Source organism: Xiphias gladius, chromosome 10, assembly GCF_016859285.1.
Source record: "Xiphias gladius isolate SHS-SW01 ecotype Sanya breed wild chromosome 10, ASM1685928v1, whole genome shotgun sequence".
Classification (NCBI taxonomy): domain Eukaryota; kingdom Metazoa; phylum Chordata; class Actinopteri; order Istiophoriformes; family Xiphiidae; genus Xiphias; species Xiphias gladius.
This window is the reverse complement of record NC_053409.1, coordinates 14,868,285-14,888,259: the sequence shown is the minus strand read 5'-3', so window position 1 is coordinate 14,888,259 and position 19,975 is coordinate 14,868,285. Positions and strand designations below refer to the sequence as shown.

At 38.9% G+C, this 19,975-nt stretch overlaps 1 protein-coding gene across 2 annotated transcripts in view; it reads right to left on the bottom strand.

Moving 5' to 3' along the window:
• myo6b (myosin VIb) overlaps window positions 1-19,975 on the bottom strand; it is a 46,951-nt gene that overhangs the window by 7,968 nt on the left and 19,008 nt on the right. The window contains exons 12-30 of one of the 2 annotated variants that reach the window (XM_040138247.1): window positions 18,357-18,537; window positions 17,073-17,217; window positions 15,350-15,507; window positions 14,900-14,991; window positions 14,352-14,424; window positions 12,666-12,793; window positions 11,567-11,662; window positions 10,382-10,552; window positions 9,244-9,282; window positions 8,911-9,004; window positions 7,909-8,039; window positions 7,567-7,644; window positions 7,299-7,428; window positions 6,025-6,115; window positions 4,548-4,698; window positions 3,133-3,341; window positions 2,927-3,005; window positions 219-379; window positions 25-75 (exon numbers count right to left, since the gene is read on the bottom strand). In XM_040138247.1, the coding sequence (XP_039994181.1) occupies window positions 25-75; window positions 219-379; window positions 2,927-3,005; window positions 3,133-3,341; window positions 4,548-4,698; window positions 6,025-6,115; window positions 7,299-7,428; window positions 7,567-7,644; window positions 7,909-8,039; window positions 8,911-9,004; window positions 9,244-9,282; window positions 10,382-10,552; window positions 11,567-11,662; window positions 12,666-12,793; window positions 14,352-14,424; window positions 14,900-14,991; window positions 15,350-15,507; window positions 17,073-17,217; window positions 18,357-18,537 (2,258 nt within the window). Of the gene's footprint in view, window positions 1-24; window positions 76-218; window positions 380-2,926; window positions 3,006-3,132; window positions 3,342-4,547; window positions 4,699-6,024; window positions 6,116-7,298; window positions 7,429-7,566; window positions 7,645-7,908; window positions 8,040-8,910; window positions 9,005-9,243; window positions 9,283-10,381; window positions 10,553-11,566; window positions 11,663-12,665; window positions 12,794-14,351; window positions 14,425-14,899; window positions 14,992-15,349; window positions 15,508-16,901; window positions 16,966-17,072; window positions 17,218-18,356; window positions 18,538-19,367; window positions 19,377-19,975 lie in introns of those variants that run through there. The other variant, XM_040138246.1, reaches the window with a different exon arrangement.

Here is a 19,975-nt window from a genome sequence, read left to right as displayed (position 1 = left end):
CAGAAAGCTGCACTGATATCTTACATGGCTCTGACTGAGGATGAGGAGATAGGAAGATCTGAAAAAGACTCATCGCTGGGAGAAAACACAGCAACAGGAAAAATGAAGTTACACACGCATGCTGAGATCAACACTACTTCTTCACTGTGCTCTGCATACTCTGCACAATAGCAGTATGTGTCATGCAAAGGTGTGTATTGAGTTCACATATACAATACCTGCGCAGGCCTGCATCCATCTGCCCCTCCTCAGTGATCAGCTCCGCCTCACTCTGAGCAATTCTCATGGCTAACTCCCTGTCTCGTCTCTCCTGCTCCAGTATGGCGGCGCGCTGGGCCTGCTCCTCACGCTCCAGAGCCAGCTGGATTTCCAGCTCTGCCTATAAACACACGCAAATACACAACACAACACTTCCGCTCTTAATGTGACTTTATAAAATCTCCAAAAATCTAAATCCTGTCTAAATACCAATGCTGCCATGTGTGCCAGACCCCTCAAAACAATTAGAGCTCTGCTGTGTGCCCAAGCCTCATTAGGGCTATTTATCCAGGTTGTAGGGCTGCTAATAAAGCTTTACTGGTCATTTGTCTCAACACAACAGGGCATACAACAAACAAGCATTCAACAACAATCAGTAGGAACATTTAAATTTATATTTATATTTATATATATCTATGTAAATAAATAAATTACAAATCAATGTATCTTTCTATATCCTGTACAACCCTCTATCTCCTTGTAGAAAGCCAAAAATGAAGTGCACAATGGATCCTTTTCTCCGAGGAGCTTTAAATATAACTACATTTCCAAGAATATATTATTCATATTGAAGAACGGTCCAAGCAGTCGTCGTGACACATGACCAGAGTGAAGCACGAGAACCAATACTAAAAACTGTGAGGTTTCAGTACCAATGCTGATCTGGATTTTTTAAAATTCCCCCTTTAAGAAAATAAATACTGCAGACTCAAAGACTAATAAGGTTAGGTTGAAAGACACCATGATGCAGAGTTTGGAGAGAACAGGACACAGCGCTAGGCTAACCTTTGACAGAGCAGAAAATCGAAGAGAACACAGTAAAATGCAACACAAGTCACAGCAGAGACCCTTAGGAAGTTTACTGCTGCAGTTCTGAGCCTCAGAGCTGGGGATAAACAAACTTTGCAAAGCATCTCCTGAAACATGTGGCTTATGACAGCTTGTGGTCAACTGTCTCATGCTAGAAAGAAAAAAAAAACATGGCAGCATGCAAATGTCCAACTGGCCTTGGGTGAATAAAAAAAAAGGTGTGGATGTACAGAAGGTGCGATGTGGATGTAACAGATGGACGAATGCGCGGTAAGGAAAGGTGAGGAGGAGGAACAGGTGAGTGTAATGAAAAGGCCAGGGGAAAGAAATAACAATGAGAAAAAAGTTACAATTAGATGTGAGTGAGTATAACAGGCAGAGATGGATTAAGGCGAGACAGTGTAGATGAGAGTAAAAGGCACGATAATAAAACACAGGATAGCATGTGGAGGGGATGAAGAGGTTCAACTAGGGGAAACTCGGCAGGAAGTGGAATCATCAATCAAGACCCTGTTGAAAACCCTCTTGCAATCTCACCAATGTCATAACCAAGCTGTTGCCGTGGGGGACCACAGAGCAAGAGAATGTTTCGCTCGGAGTGGAGAGCAGGCAGAGTTTACCACTGAGAGGAAACATGAGAACCCTACTGGTGGTTTAGCAGGGTTTTTTCCCCTGCTCCCTAACTACAAAACACACCTACTTTATACTACATCTGTGGAAGCCATGGGATTCATTTGTAAGTTCATTATGATACTGACTGAAAATCAACTTCAAGAGACATGAAATTTGCTTTAAGTTAAGCTTTTGTTATGCTGCTGCAAGCAGGGACTGTTTTGAAAACATTCTTGGTGTGTTCGGATGCTTATGGAAAACTTACAGTCCATATTGTTTCAGTTGTAATTCAGTTGTAATCAACTGTAATTGTTTGACTTCAGAGATGAGTATAGACTGTACTGAGGCTCCTAAACGCAGCACATTTCGACAAATGATTCTGAAGTCTCCAATGTTGGAGCTTCCTTTAACTCCCCACTCAGTTTGCTTTGTTTGTTGCCATTTTTGGTTTCAACTAATGATTATAATTCATTTTCATTGTCAGTTGATGTGCAGATTATTTTCTTGATTAATCAACTAATCTATAAAAGGTCAGAAGACAGTGAAAATGCTCATCAAAAGTTTTATGAGTCCACGGTTATGTCTTCAAAACTGCTCATTATGTTGGACATACAGTACTGTCTAAAATCCTAGAGACTCAGAGAAAGGAAGCAAATGTTCGAGAAGCTGGAACCAATTCATTTTTTAGCATTTTTGCTTGAAAACTTATTCAAACTATTAACTGATTATCAGAATAGTTGCAGATTCATTTTCTGTTGATTTACCCACCCATTGACATGTTGAAATACATATTTTATTAATTGATTCCTGTAAAACAGGTTTCTGAGGTCAACCCAGTACATCGCTCAGTTTATTTCATGTGTTTCTTTTATGTTATTTTATATTTTATGTTATGTTTAACCTTGAAACAGGGAGAAACAATAACAATTTAGTGACATGGGTCAGTTTACCAGTAACAATATTACACATTATACTGTGGACACTGACCCAACGAAGGTCCTGCTATGTCTAGGAAACCATCCCACTTAAATGTGATTATAGTGGCAGGGTTTGAGTGGTGAGTCACTACAGGTGAGTAGGGCTCAGTTCCCTCACTGGGGGTCCACATGAAGCTTAGAGGAGACTGCAGGTTCTGAGTTTATAAACATTTGCTGGGTCGCCTTGCTAAACTTCTGTCCTGCAACTTTTCAGCAGGAAAGTACAACAGTACACCATGGGAAAGTATCACCATGAGGGTGGGCCAAACCTGTAGAACTTTCTCTTCTTCCTCTCTCTTTTTTCTATCCTCTTCCTCCTGCTTCCTCTTCAGCTCCATCTCCGCTTTCCTAAAATGTTTGTAGAAAAGAAAAAAAAAATATTTACTGTGACTGACAGACAGCTTACAGTCTCAAACCATCTAGCATGACATTTACTAAAACATCTACTGATAATCGTCCCCTTGCCATGACTTACAGTCTTCGGTCCTCTTCCTCCTGTTTGCGTCGCTGCTCCTCCTTCTCCCTCCTCTTCCTCTCTTTCTCCATCTCCTCCTCGATGTGCTTCAGCCTCTCACTCTCCTCCTCCTCTTGCTTCTTCTTTTGCATGGAGGAGAGCAGCTGCTCCGAGCGTTTCACCAGCCCCTGGTACTCTGTGTCGATCTCTTTCCAGGTCATCACTGTGGCCTAGGGGGTCAAGGGAAGCATCAGCACGGCAATTCATGGTCGCAAAATCAAGACCTAGTTTTTATTTCTTTATTCAACTGTTGAATCAATTCTCAGCCTCAAGCCTCGGTGGAGTTCAAAGCCATGGGTTTCTTTGAAAACCATCATTACAAGGTGTTTATTAATAATATGCCGTGGGATTCCGACAGGATACTTAAAAGGCTATTCTGAGTTTGCCTGAATAAAAAAGGAAGAGATACTGAGTACGCTTACTCTGACTCGACACATGCTCCACTGTTACCATGGCACAACCTTCCCATGTGGCAAAAAAAGGAAGAAACTGACTGACACTTAGCCTGTCACTTGCACGCTGCGGCCACAATACTCAATTCCCCACTATCCTTGTCAGACGATCAGCAAGGAGAGAAGAGGTCACTGTATTGTGAAGATTCATTAGAGTGAGTCTCTAACAGTGGCACAGGGAGGGAAAATGACAAGGTCTTGTCCCCAATGTATAGAGGCCTGAATGACAGCCACTGGCATCTCATGCATTATTCACTCGGAGAAGCCATGCCAGGAGCGATTTTTAAGCACTCACAGCGCCATGAGTGTCCACAGTTGGACTGCTAATCGGCTAACAGAGACACATAGGAGAGGTGGAGAGGCTGACTGTGGTAGAGAAAGGGTCTTGGCCCACTGGTATATGAGTGTCCGTCAGGATACCTCAGGGAACCTATGAGCACTCCAATCATACCTATTGATTGCATACAGGTGACTACAGTTTGCAAAATTTCAGGAAATTCTGCACTATTGGGGAATTCAGTCTGGAAAGCAAATGGATGTGTTTGTGATGATTTGCTGTACCTAGAAGGTCCAATAAGGCTGGTGCTTATTGCACAGGAAGAGCTGGGATTTCACTAACCAAGTCTGATAATTTAGCAAAAATGAAATTACTGGAGAAGAGAAGGGGTTCTTCTTCACTTTGCTCTTCTTTTTTATCCTCAGGTGATTAAAAATATTGATTCTGAGAGAAGGAATGAGAAAAGGGCACAGGGCAAGAAAAAAGTCTTCCCTGGATAAACGCATATAAATAAGAGGAGTTTCATTAACAACCTGTTGCTCAGATTGTATCATGCTCAAAGCACCATAAAAATTGTTGACATGAGTAGCTTTACACCAGAGCAATAATCCCCGAGTCTTACAGTTAAATACCTCTCAGTGACTCACCTTTATCTCGGCTAACAGAGCGTCTATGGAGGTGGCCAACTCCCGGACCTGTTTGGCCATCTCCTGTTTGCCCTCCTTCAGCCCGTTTACCACCTCATTGAACCGTTCCATGTGTTTCTTCAGGTTCCGAACCTTTACCATACCATCAATGCTATGGGAGGAGAGAAAAATGCAAACTTAGATATGAAAATGCCATTAGCTTGAGCATATGAGCAGTTTATTTCAAATGGACACTAATTACAAGATGTGACAAACTTATAATATAATATATATTAATATATAATTTATATTAATATCTATAATATATATTAAATTAATTAAATATTAATTACAGTGAAATAAAAAAAAACAATTTTGCAAGTAGAAATTCTGTGTGTTAATTGTTCAATTACGTGTTACTAAATGCCAATGTATGTCTGAATATCTTTTTTGAGCAGTTTTACATCAAAATCCCTCTTTTTGATGTCATTTTGATGTAATTTTTTTCTCTTCCTGTCACACATAAAAATATTTGTGATTACTAATGTTGAACTTGACCATCAGGTCACCGGTCATAGTAGCCAGCAGAACCATATCAACGGTCAGAGGCGCTTGTTTGAATGTCAGTTGACAGAAAGTCTGTTTATATTTCCAAGACAGCATGGTTATGTTTTTATTTACTAATTTAACCCCCAACATCCATCTTCTGATCTAACAGTGTGGGTGAGGGAGGTGTGGGTGGAGGCCAACCGTCCTCTACAGCTCTGCATCCAAACGTATTCGCCAAGCCATGCCAACTTTTAAACAATTTAAACCTCCCTTGTGACTGCATTCTGTCCACACATTCTGTTTCACAAAAATATTGCATTACACTGTAGTTTCACTTAAAAAAATCCTTTTGGCCCTTGTAGAGATTTTATACATTTCAGGGACACCTTAGGTACCTTCTTCATTTTTTTGCTCTCAACCAAAAATAGACACATTATTTGTAACTGTTAGGAATAAGAATCTTCATACTGAACTACATGTGTGTATGCTGATATAAAACATTTCCACATGCATCCATACACATTCTGCCACTCACAATCAAAATCTGAATCTAAAAAAGGCTATCTGAAAACCCATCATCTGGATGGCCGCTTTCACCAGAGCCATGTTTCCAAATGCAACCCAATTCAGCAAGACATGTGGTATTTCCCAAAGCAGTACAGTGAGACATCATTTCTCCACAAATGACTTTCGGGATTGATTTGAACTGCACGATGTGGGAAAGCCATCAAAACCCACCAAGCGTGAATCCGTGTAAATAAAAAGCACACACACAAGAGTACACGCTACAAGAAAAAAATAAGAGAGCAAAGAGCACAGACAAACAGAAAGATGATAAAAGTGATGCATGTGTGTGAGAGAGTTTTTGTGTTTGTTTGTGAGTGTGTGTGTGTGTGTGTGTGTGTGTGTGTGTGTGTGGATTGGGTTCAAGGAACTAGGGGAGACTCACCGTGGCTTATGCTTCTTCTTACACAACCACATGCGGACGGTCTTCTGAATCTTAATGCAGGCCAAAGCTCTGTAATTCATCTTGTTCCTAACTGTTGAAGATGAGAAAAAAGAAAAAAAAACTATTTATGAAGGACACACACATATGCACAACTTGAAATTATTGCATTTCTCAATTCCTATATCATTTACATACTTATTCTTAAAGGCATGAGAATCATGCTCTGCGAATGCCATAGGTATTTCTCGCCCAATGCCCACTTAAGATTCAAAGAAAATATAAAATGCAACCGTAAAAACTTTATTATTTTTTTTTTTTTTTTTAAAAGGTAAATATTGGAAGCCATGAGAATAATTGATCCGACAAATTAAAGCTCAAAATATGATACAGCTAATAATACAGCTAGGTATAAACTGGTATAACGGGCACTATTTGTTCGGGCAAGCACAAAAACAAGTAGTGCAGAGTAAATTATATGTACTATACACACTCTCTCTCAACACTCACACACACATATACACACATGTGCACATTAAACTGCAATAATGAGGTGAAGTGTTGAAGGAAATAAAAGACCTGGACCAGGAACATAAATTTCCTCATGTCACTTATGAAAGAAATGTGTGGTCAAGCAGCGGCAATGTTCTGTTATAACTGTAGTGTCATGTCATTTGGTCTTTTTACACAAATAACCAGAAGCCTTTATTAAATGGTGGAAATTACTAACTTGGCACAGAGTGTAATGGCTCAAGGAACTGCTTATAAAGTACTATTCCATAATGCTATTGGCTGCTACTTCCAATATTCACAATGAATAGAAAAGTGTGAAATATGATTTAGTATAGCTATCAGAGCTGCATAATAAACTGTGAGGACCTCATAGCCATCCACTGGAGAGTGAAATAGCTTAATTAACAAAAATATGTTGTGCTGATGGAAGTTTTTGTATAACTGAAGCACTGTGATCTAAAAAAATGGAAGTGAAATCATGACTTTAAAGGTATGGTCCCTGTCTGAAACAGACATAACCCATAGAAAAATAACGTTCGATAATGATACCGTATTTTTTTCAATGTCCAGACCTAGTGTGGCAAATTCTCTCAACTAAAATACGCCAGGGTTTGACAAATAATGCCCATTGGAGGAATGATGAAACGAAAAGACAATCTAAATCCTTCCTCAACTACTCTATATTGCAGATACTTGTGGTGATGTGTTGGAGGCTGCTCGAGTTACACTTAGCATATTCTGTTGTGCTGGTGGATTTAACCTACGTTTGATGACAGACAGGGAGCACCACTGGACTTTCTTCCAGCGGCTACACACCAACCACTTGTTGACTTTCTGCAGCAGCTCTGCAAGGTGGTCTGGATCAGACTTCATGATCTGGTCAAACTCTGCAAACTGATACGCACACAAACACAAATTAAGCAACAATCCTCGTAAGTCAGGACATAGTTGTGTTCTCAAGAGCTGCAGCATGTACAGGACATAATGAAATGCAAAATCTAGGTTTAATTAATTTTGTTGACTTTAACACACCTTTCCAGGACGGAAGAACACTCTGGTCAGTCCAAACTTAAAGTCATTGTCATTCAGTCCCAGAGCTTTGAACAAAGCCTACAGAGGAACAAATTCACATTCAGTGACACAGCAAGATTGTATGTGAGGTAAGAATTTAGGGCAATAAACATTTCATGTTTGTTAATCATTTCCCAAATGGTTCGCTGAAGTTTGGCTGTATGCTTTTTTTTTTCATACTTTGAACAAATTACACAACTAATTAGGCTTTATTTTAAACAGATTAGCTTGTTATTTAAACCCGACAGCACACTTTCTATTTCTTCAGCGAAAGAGAAAATTATTCAATTCATGCAGTCCCACCTTGCAGAAGAGTCGTGGACTGAGTCGTGTAAGTTTATCTGGCATGTACTGTTTATACATGTTGTAGAGTTCATGGAAGGGGGCTCTGGAAGGGAACCCCCCCTGCATCAGGTCCAACACCGACACCATGCCTAATCCAAACAAACACACAAAGAAAGACATGCAAAGGGTTATCGAAGAGAAACAGGACTGCCTGTGGAATTACAATACACTGTAAAGTATGCATTACTAACAGTCATGGACAGGAACATTGTGCTGTTATTAGCTTACTTACAGCATGCACTATTTTGTTTTAATATAGCACAGTTTAAATGGGGTTTTAAATCAGAAGCAAATAACAGACTCCCCTATAGTTCTTATAGCCAGGGACCAAACTGTGGGTTCAGAATTTACAAAAATTGTCAAAATAACTTAATGTCACTAACTAAACTCTAAAAAGTAATGACAGCGTACAGTGCAATATGCTAAACACACAGAAACTGCACTCAAATATACTATAATAAATTGAGTCAATTGCCTTCCGAGGCTTTTCCAGTCACTACAGTTTGACATAATTTAACCCTTGTGGGAAGCAGAGGAAATAAATGTAAATTTACATATCCTGGATTCCTTTAAGACTGGAGCCTTTCTTTCTTGAACAAAGGTCCAATATTCCAATTCTGAACTTACATATTATCACATCAAACTACATTAAATATATTTATATTTATATATACATTAAATATATTCATTATATTATATTTATATATATTTATATATTTCATTGGGTTCTTGGGTAGATCATATTCATATATTATAAATGCAGTATATCATAAGATATTTCAGTAGTGTTGTCCATTTCCTATAAGAGGAACCAACCTATTTATATTGCTCCACTAACAGTAGAGTTTCATTGGGCGAAAGTATCCTCATATTTACTCATCTGAAAGATTGTAAATTGTGAATGTAACAAATTCTTAAAAATTCTGCAGTACATATTATGCATACAGTTTTTAGACCTACCTGAGCACTGCAGCTGTGAGAGAATCAGCGCTCCTTCAAACTGCTGGCTGACCATCTTCAGGTTGGGTTTCACACAGCGAATGAAACTTGAGCCCTGCACACACAAAGATTAATAAGGTAAAATGTAGCTTCCACGGCAAGGTGCTTCTCAGTCTGTGCCTGCCGTCTTTATAACTGGCATCTGAGTAAAAACATGTATTTAACAGCAGCACTGTAGTAAGTTAACATATTCCAATGCATACTTTTCATTGTAAAGGGGGATTTATTTTATATTGGGTCAAAGCAGGAAAGCAAAACATTTTTCTGCAAAATACACAATTAATTTTTACTCACAGTGCTGCGAAGCTTGTCCAGCAGCAGGTTCAGTTGGGTCTGTGGGTGCAAGCAGACAAAAAGAACTGTTTAATGTTGATTTGTTTTTAAATGTTTGTGATGAAGGTAGCCAGGACAGGAAGGAAAACTGCAAGGAAAATTTAACGTGCTTATTATAAAACACTGTTTAACATTGTGTCCAGCTGAAGACTGTTCATTTTGACAGATTATATTTATCTAAAACAAAACTTATTAAAATGAACACATCTAGCCCCACTGGCTATTGGTGCCTTTTTGAAACACCCACATCATCTTTGTGCTTGAGTCAATGTCTGGTGCATTAGTTCTGAAAGCAAAGAAGCTACATTTGTAATGAAAAAAACCTTGAGTCTGATGAAAAAGGCAAAAGAAAACAGCAAAGTAAGACTGAAAAATAAAATACATTCTGCTGAAAGTAGAGTACTTCTGGCTCCCTCTAAACCCTTCTGTGTGAAAGCCTGAATATCTCATTCTTCCTTTCTCTTCCTTTTTTCACTCCTCCTGTTTTCTAACTCCCCTCTATTATACCTCAAGCTGACTTTATCCAGCTTTATCCACCAAGGAAGGTTTTCTCAGAGGAGAGAGTGGGGAGACTGGAGGAAAGTTGCAGAGCAGGTCAGGAGATTAGAGTTAGAAAAATCTGAAAAGAAGCTCAGACAGATAATAGAGCGCGTTCACTAATTCACAGCAATTTTCTAATTGCACGTCTTTAGGCAATGTAAATCTTTATCACTGCATTTTCTCAAAATTGACAATTTTGCGAAAATGTTGACAGTTCGCAAAATTGTCAACATATAATTTTTTCCCCTTTTTTTTTAATGCATCAGTTTTTTGTACAACATACTGTAAGTCTCACACAAGTCTAGTAGGATAAAACTCTTAAAAAATAAATATAAAATAAAGCCATTATAATTATAGTTTACATGGCCCTGGCAATAAAATACATTAAAACACAAAATGACACAAGTAGTGTTAAAATTCAATGGATTCATCATTCGTGTGAAATAGTGCACTATCCTTTTTATTATTTATGATTGTGAAATTAAAAAGGTAATCGTGAACTAAAAATTAGGAGGTTTTATTCAGTTTCAGGGACTTTGTCTTTAACAGTCACACTGACCTTGAACTTATTGCCAACGCTGATGAAGCTGAGCTTTCCTGCCTTCTGTTTGAAGTCCTTGGTGGTGTTGGAGTTCTCGAACAGTTCTCGAACAAATTTGTCTTTCGATTCACAAACTAAGCTCGCCAGGGACATGTGGAGGGCGTCGTTATTCTTCTCCACAAACCGAGCCTGTGGACACACACATGCAAATGCAGACATTTATGCAGTGGAAGACTTTTATACAGATGTATAAAATGCAAACAAAAATAAAGTGTGCCATCCATCCCCGCAGCATCCAACACACATCACAGAAGCAACTTCTTATTATTATAAGAGATGTACTGTTGTGACATTTGTACCAGGACAACAAAGGTGTTACAGCTGAATCCACTAGTCGATTAATCAATTAGCTGATTGACAGAAAATCAATCAGCAACTATTCAGATAATCGATTAATCATTTAAGGTATTTTTCAAGCAAAAAGATAAACCTTGAGAAATCAATTAATTAACAATGAAAAATTAGATGCTTAGAATATGTTTATCATGTGATTTGCTTCATTGACTGATGACTTTTAGTTAGGTTTAACTGCTAGTAACACCACCACATTCAGAAAGGATTCAGACTCCTTGACTTTTTTCAGTTATATTTTTTGTTATAATCATTTAAATTCAGTTTTTCCCCCTCATCAGTCTACACTCAATACCCCATAATGACAGGACAAAAACTGAATTTTAGAAAGTTTTGCTAATTTATTTAAAAGGAAAAACTGAAATATCACTTTGATGTAAATATTCAGATCCTTTACTCAGTAGTTAGTTGAAGCAACTTTGGCAGCGATTACAGCCGCAAGTCTTCTTGGGTATGACACGACAAGCTCTGCACATCTGGATTTGGGGATTTGCTGCCATTCTTCTCTGTAGATCCTCTTAAGCTCTGTCAGGTTGAATGGGAACCGTCTGTGAACAGCCATTTTAGGGTCTCTCTCTCTCTCTCTCTCTCTCTCTCTCGAGACAGCTGTGTGCCTTTCCAAATCATGTCCAATCAACTGTTTTCATCTCAAAGATTATCAAGAGAAATGGGAGGCACCTGAGCTAAATTTCAAGTGTCATAGCAAAGGGTCTGTATACTAATGTCAATGTGATATTTCAGTTTTTCCTTTTTTAATAGCCCCATATAATAAAGATTTGGGTTAACACTGACCGTCTCATAGCAGACTGCTCCAGCAAAGTGCCGGATGATAAAGCCCTCGTCATCCCGGAGATTCCTATGAACGGTCAACTTTGACTTCCTGGGAACCTAGGTGGGAGAAGAAGAAAGCAAGTCATATTAATGACAGTGCTAAAACACACACATATATATATATATATATATATATATATATATATATATTGATTTCACTCTAATCCTATCCATCACCATCTCTATTGAAGAAACTTGTTTATCCACACCACTACTGAATGAGGAGGGGTGGTTTGGAGAATGACACATTCAGATCAATGTAGGGCAGTGAAATCCAGCAAAAAAGGCATATTCTCACAAACGCTGTCCAGGGTAGTTTGCAGTTATTTAACATGTTTACTTACATGGATATACAAGGAAATAACAACTGCACATAGTGTAGGTATATTTTACAATTGTATTCCATATTCATCTTATCTGGCTCAAGTGTTGTAAAGAACAACAAAAATGACCAACATTACATTATATTGAAAGAGAATGTAGCAACCACCATTTTTAAGCTCCATTAGTTTCATCAGTGAGGAGACCCATTATAAATTATCCTTAAAGTGTATAAACTGAATAGCAGAAATGTTAGTTCAGAGCATATTAGAAGGACTTTAGATTAAGATTAATGTCTTTTGTCCTATTTAATGTATAGAATAGTCTTTATTTGAGTAATAACTCTCCCTGCAATTGAGTGTGGCTGCAGCCAACCACCTCTAATCTTAAGCTTGAAATGGTGTCAAGGCTGCATTTCTAAAAGGATTTCATGCTTGCAGAGATACAGGCGGTGACAAACAATAGCGACAAAGACAGAGACAAAAGGGAGGGAGTGGGACTGTGTGTCATTCACAAAACTATTGTAACAAACAGGCAGATTAAAAATGACCGCAACGGCAGAACCACTGTGAGGTTACATTGCTACCTCGTGCCACAAAAGAACTTAACGCACAGAGAGAGAGAATGATAGCAGGACACTGGAGTGAAAGAAGAGACAAAAGGAGAGGGAGAATAAGAAACACAGTGGGAGAGGAGAGATGGAGGGTGAGGGAAAGAGAGCACAACTAAGAAGTCTGACCGTCAGTCTGAAGTGGTCTTTATGCTTGCTGTGAACAGCTATTGCAAAGTGTTGGTCACTGGGCTGAGGAAGTCGGTTCTCCTCATCCAAAATGTCCAGGATTCCCACCAGCTTTGCTTCCACTAGGTCTGGAAACAACAAATATTTATCTATCAACCACAGTATTATAAGTTGTGTTTTATACAGCTCTGGACGGTACAGTATAGCATCAGTATGAAGAGGAATATCCGACTACCTATGTTAAGATATAGGTATTAGGATAAGACATGTTAAGAACGTCTTCTTAACACGTCCAAATTGGTAATATTTCTAATCTATAAGTATCATCAGATGCTTACAGGCATTTTTAGGGACAACAACAAAACCCTTAAATCTCTGCTAAACTATTTAAAGAAGGGGTGAGGTGGGAACTACATCAGCCATTATGATGCCGAAGTTACAAAATCACTTGACATTCAGTTTCTTAAAATTAGATTTATTGGAAATTTCCACCATTTACTGTTTCTGGATGTGAATATTCAAAGCACAAAACATGTTCATCAGGATGCTCATTTAGCTATATATCTGAATTATTCATACAACATGCTGTGTTAGGAAAATAATCTAATAGCAGAGGACCTCAGAAAAAATTTGCATAAGCAAGCACCTGTGCATAAATCGTGAAGATTGATGAGTGAATTAATGGCCAACCCAAATGGTCATTTGCAAGTCATAAATGTTATTCACAGTTGTCAGTTAACCTTGCACTTGAATAATCACGGCCTTTGAAATACAAATCAAACTGCTTCACCTCGATACACTGACTACTTCAACCCAGTGATTTGATGATTCATTTGAGGACAGAGACAACAAAAACAAGGGGGTATCGTTTCTCCGGCTTCTCGTAGCAAAAAAGAGGCCATAAAACCCACAAATATTCAAAACGCCTGCTCCCTTCAAAAATAACACATGGATATGCGAACGTCTTGGATAGTGAGAAGTCGGTATCATTGTCCCCCTGACAGGTTTATTTATTCTGCTCTGATGTATAGCCCAGAGCTCAAGGAATGGCCCAAATCAATGCCATGTGGGGGAGCTGATGTTACACAACCTCAGTACATTTGTGGTGCGTGGGTTCTACAGACAGCCACAACTCTGTCGGTGCACTACGTATTTTGCAGCACAGGCACTCAAAGGCAGCACTTCATCTCAATGATGTCCCTACGTGTCACTTGATAGACCTGTTTTCACTTCGCTCTGTTCCGCTCTGCTCTCATAGTGTATGGGTGATAGCATAGAGAGTGCCGTCGTAGTTGAGTTCCGCCTGACATGTGCACGGTTTAAACTGTCTGGATGCTGCAATGTCCTCGTACTGCAGTTCTGCCTCTTTCTTAATGTCAAGTAACATGTTGAAAAATAATAATAGCTTTTCTCGAGAACCGCTCGTCCAAAAAAGTTCATGGTAAAGTTTGAAGTCGATCGGATGAAAGGTTGCCTAGAAAATCAAAATACAGACAGACAGACTGACAGAGATTCCTCAATGCACTGCCTTGAAACTTTTTCATTTTCAACAGTGACATTTTTCAGGTAAATCATGAACTTTTGAAAAGCGATTGTTCACGCAGGGAAGCAATAAAAAACAACAACAAAAAAAAAGTTTGAGGGTCAACAGGAAGTTGGGAGGTAAGATGACACAGAGGAACTCACCTATGCAGTCCTGATTGTCAACATAATACACCTCATTCACTCCCAGCCCTTCCCTTTGATATAGTTCTTGCTCCTGCACAGAACAAGCATGTCCAAAAGTCAAAAATCAACACTAAAAGTAGCAGTTTCAAAATGGTCTGATATGAAATTCTTAGTTTAGATCATTCTGAGTGTCTACAGAACATCATTCACCTTAAAAAACATCAAACCCACAACACACAATTCATATAATGAGAAAGAGGCTTAGACTAGAATTTTGGCACATCAATTTGAAACCTTGGAAGAGAATAACGTTAAAAGATCACAGGAGAGAAACAAGCCTCATTATGTCCCTTGAGAAATTAGCACTCTGGTGAGAGAGCGCACAGGAGAGATGTAGGGAAAACATACAGAGAGAAAGACAGAGGAGCTTAGTGTGCCAACCTCTTCCTCCTGGCTTGTAAGCAAGTCAGTAAGTTTGGCTTGTGAGTGACACGACATGGCAGGTTTCCCAGGATAACAGAAATAAATCACACTGAGTCACCTTTATCCACGTGCTGCTCACTCACCTCTTTCAGAATACGCTCATTGAAGAACTGCTGCAGTTTCTCGTTGCAGTAATTGATACAGAACTGCTCGAAGCTGTTATGCTCAAAATACTCTAAGAGGAGGAAAAACAGAGGAAGCAGAAAAAAAAAAAAACATGCACTTCAATTAGTTTTAAAATGAAATGTTTGGCAAAGCCTGTGTTAATTATGGCAGTGAAGGAAATTAATTTGGGTATCAGGGTACTTATATTAGGAAACATGCTTTACAGACAAGTGTCTCTTTAGACTAAATTCTAAACAAAAAATGGAAAAAAAACTGCCACAAAGACATCAACAAAATGCAGTGCATCCGGAAAGTTGCAGATTTTCAGTTTGTCCGCTGTGTTATCGGTTATGTCGGGCTAATTCTACACAGCGTTAAGTTGAACTGAAACTTCCACATTTTATATATCATTAACTGCAATTTATTACCAAATCCAGCAATGTCCAGCACCCCGATGAAGTTGGAGGAAGTCTCAAAGGGGAAACACTGGTTTACTCGTTTGACCACATGATCGAAGAGGCGGCTGTACACAGCCTTGGCTAGGGCATCGCGGGCATTGTTTGCCTGTTCCACCTTTAGCGGCACCCTGGAGGGACACACAAATTGGGGCACTGAGAGACAGTCCGAAACTGGGTCATGCAAGTTGCTCATTAAATCCCTCTCTTTTATTTATTTATTTTTTTAAAATCAACCCAATTTTCATGCGGCAGCAAAAGTTTAGCTGCGTTAATGTGACACATTTTGCTTCGTAGTGCAATTCCCCTGATCTTAATACTCAAGCTAGCTGATAGTTTTAAAGCTAGGATTTCTAAGCCAAAGACAAAGTATTAAAACTAAAATATGAACCTTGAACCCTACTAGGCTTCTCTAATGACACTTCGACACCATTTATTTTAACTTATTTAGAGGGGTTGCTTGTATGGACAAAGTGCAGTTCCACTGTGGCCCAGAGTTCAACTCCGCTGTCCCAGTTGAGAAGAAGGTGGATTTGGTGAAACTGAAAGGTCTGTGTTTCTTGCTATGATAGCTCTTTACCTACTTTCTTCCTTTTAATATCCCACCAACCCAGTCCCAGTAAGAAAGAAAAACCCTCATCCATTACAAATAGGAATAGTCTTCACATCATGATTCTCGTGGAGAATAGGTTAAGCTTTTTTCTGTTTCACTATGCCATGATTTAAACACTGTAAGTCTTGGAAAACAAAAGATTCTTACAGTTCATCTCAGTGACAGGCACTTTATCATTCACAATGTTTCATATGCACATTAGTTAGAGACTCAGTCACCCCCTCTGTTACTCTCAACCTCCCAGGGGTAGAGTGGATTTGGCTGGGGCTTAATGACAAAGCCAGGACCCCTTAGCTCCACCTGCTCCCCAGACACTGGGCCGTTACTGTACTGTGGCCATACTTGCCTGCCTCCTCAGATATAGGCTGCATTATTTATGTGGAGAAAACACTTCCAGCCAGGCCAGCATCTGGCCCTCCTGAAATATTAATCTACCAAACCTGGCCCCATCACTCAAACAACACATCACCACCAAAGTACACAGTAGCAGTGCCAGTACTGCGCTATGTTCTCCTCTGAACATGGTCTCTTTAACCTGCAAGAAAAACACCATACAATCCTGCAGAAGTAAAGTTTACCTATGCACAAAAAGATCCCATCTACATTTGTTTTACTGTGTCACTTCGACACCAAACAGTGGTGTTTAAGACACATTCTCACAGAGCTCTGTCTTGGATAAAATAATCAAATCTATCATATACTCTCTTATACTAAACCCACTACATAAAAGACTTAATTCAGTGTCAGGATTTAATCCCATCGTCTTGCTGAATAAAGACATCCTAATACTTTTCAGGCTAGTACTGATAAGTACAGCAACCACTGCCTACCCCTGTCTGTGTCGATTAAATTCCAGTTGGTTAATCTCTGTCTAAGGATTATTAGCTATTTTTAGATCCATCAAGAACTCACAGCCTTTACTTAGTTCAGTTCAGTTGGTAGATTTTTGGTTGTCAGTAAACAATGGCGTTGGCTTCTGGGAAAAATTAAGAGAAAATTAAGATCATTTTTTTCCATAAAAACATTACCAAAAGAAGTCTCAAAAGGTCTCAGATCTTAAAATCTGAATGCTGCTGTTCTTACTTGATAACTGTTCCTTTGGCGCCCCCTGCTGTAGTGAGCATGACTCTTGTTGTGAGGCTGACACGCAGATCGTCCTGGTCCAGACCAAGCAGATCAGCACAGTACTGCAGAGTCTGGCCTGACTGGTTTTTGAGGACACAACCACCTGAAACATACAGTTAGACAGACAATCCTTGAAAATCTCCATCTACATTCTGTTGTTATGAACCATGTTCAATATACTTCTATTTTCTTTCCTTTTATATAAGCAGTTATTTGTTTTTTTTAATTTTTTTTTATTGTTTTCTTACATTGGGTTTTAAGGGAAATCATTACATACACATTATATTTAATCTCCAGAAAATCAATGTGGCCACAGACGTTAAGTACTGTGACTCATTATGACCTCAAACCACGTTAGTGCTAATTTGATGTAGTAAAGATATGTCAGAGCATAAAGATGGGTCTCGGAATAGTGAATCTATACGTCAAAAATCACGAATAAATTAACATCTTTGTAACCATATCACACAGTTGCACGCGTTTTATATATTTTTTGGCATTTTTGGAACATTTTACATACAAAGTGAGTAGGTAGAAGAGTGATTTGTAGTGGCACCTTCCACAGTCAGAGATCTAATGAGTATGTGAATGGGAAATTTTGCAGTGGCCATTCGTTGTATTGAGGACGGAACTGTTAAAAACTGCCCCCCCCCCAAAAAAAGTTTGAAGTGTGCTTATTTAATCCACAGAGACACTGACTGTATAGACAGAAAGATAAAGAATGAACAAGACAGGAGAGGGAGAGATATCATGGTTGCCGCGGTAACAGAGGTCACATTCGTCACCACTTGAGACTAAACTATGGTGATATCCAGGGAATTAGGTCTGGTCTTCAAAAATTTACACTGATCTAATAACACGCAACTGTAGAATTACATGTGCTCACCTTTATTGAAAAAGCTAATGGATACCAACTTGTTTTGTTCATTTCAACGAGTTGCATATTTCACTCCTGGAACCTCTGATGATCCCATGGAATAGAGGAACTTAAGTTTTTCTCATTTGTGGAAGTAGAATAGCTGGACAAAATAGACACCTTGGTTGTTTGCATGAATAGTGATTGATACTGTGGCTCAAAAGACAAACAACACGTCATGAAAAAACTACAAAACAAAAGTGCACTGAAAAATACCCCTGCAATGCAAGTTCTCAAGAAATATGTTGCCGGTACCAAATTATTGATAATATCACAGATTATCCTAAAAATGTTGTAAATATTTTTAATTACAGTATCTGCCTCACCTGAGGAGCTCCCTGTTTCTTCAAAGTCAATGTTGCCCAGATGCAGAACACCAGCAACCACCCTGAACAGGTCCAGCTTCTCGGTGTCATCCAGACCAATTTTCTTCATGGCCACACACATCCTGTTGAAGTCGCCCTGGTCGTCAAGAAGAGGGTCCTTCAGAGCACCAACCTTTAGATGCTGCAAGACACGAGAAAGTTAGAAACAGTAGAGAAACAGGAAACGCGTAAGAGTTGAACTCAAATCAAGATTTACTCAAACAAGATGCAAACTGTTAATATATTCTATAGTTTAAAGGTTTAATTCAATTGAAGTTTCATTTCAACTGTCCTCAAATATTGAGTAAATCTGATTCTAAACTGAACTGGGGGTGAACCAACAGCTCACAGTAAAATATAAAAGCCACATGTTTGAGAAGAACAGACCAAAAATATTTTAAAGTAATGTGTTAAAGAGCCTCCACCAGCAGCACACAGCAAGCACACATCCTATAAACTAAGGCTGCGCTGCCACATTAGCTTCGTCTCCAAATGTACTGAAAGAACAGGCATGCAATGTGACTGGAAGACACCACTTCAAGAATCATAAGGAGTCTAGATTCTCATAATCATTAATCATACAGTGGTAATTAACAAGGGCGGCACGATTATGACTAAATATATTCTCCTGATAATCTTTTTTTCATGTTCATCAACATTTTGACTATGACAGCAAAGTGTCAATCTTGAACAAATATTGATTGTGAGAGTGGAAAATCTACAATAATTGTGCAGCCCTGCATTGTACAGTATGACTGAAAAAAGATGAATGAGCAAACATCCTTTGTATTCTTCTATTTAAGCACCACCCAGCCCCAATCCCACCCAAACCTGGAAGACACATGCAGACAAAGAGGAAGCATGCACTAAAAACAGCAGCATGTAAAACCATAAAGTCTCAGTGTTTACTTTAGGAAGAATACAGGATAAAGAGTAGGGAGTGCAAAGCCCTGATAAGAAAAGAAACATCACCTTATTGTCCTATATACAGTAACAGGGACACGTGGCAGGACAGACAGATGTACAATGACTTAATTAGCAACATGTTAATAACACAAATTGTACTTACAGTCACACAGTTTACAGGGCTTCCATCAATTAAGTTACTAGACACTTTCATAGATTTTGTAAGCACAAACTACAGTAAGCATGTTGAATAAAGATCCTTTTCATATTTAATAATACTGGCATCTATAATAAAAAGCCCTTTAAGTCATTGACGATTTGAAATAAATGTCTTAAGAATGTAACTAGAATGGCACTCAGTAGAGCACATACCTCTGTCAAGGCCAATGTTAAACAACATACACCAGACTTCAGACAAAAAAAATTCAAATTCATATGATCTAGATATGCCCCAAATTTAATGGGTTCCCCCCCAAGGCCCATGCCCCATCCCTCCACCGGTTTCGGTGCAAATCAATTCAGTGCTTTTTGAGTAATCCTACTGACAAATAAAGCAGCAAACAGACCAGCAAACAGACACGGGTGAAAACATAACCTGCTTGGCGGAGGTAAAAAGGGGAACTAAAACAGAGAAACAATTTTTAATCTGCACTTACAATCCAATACTTCAAAAG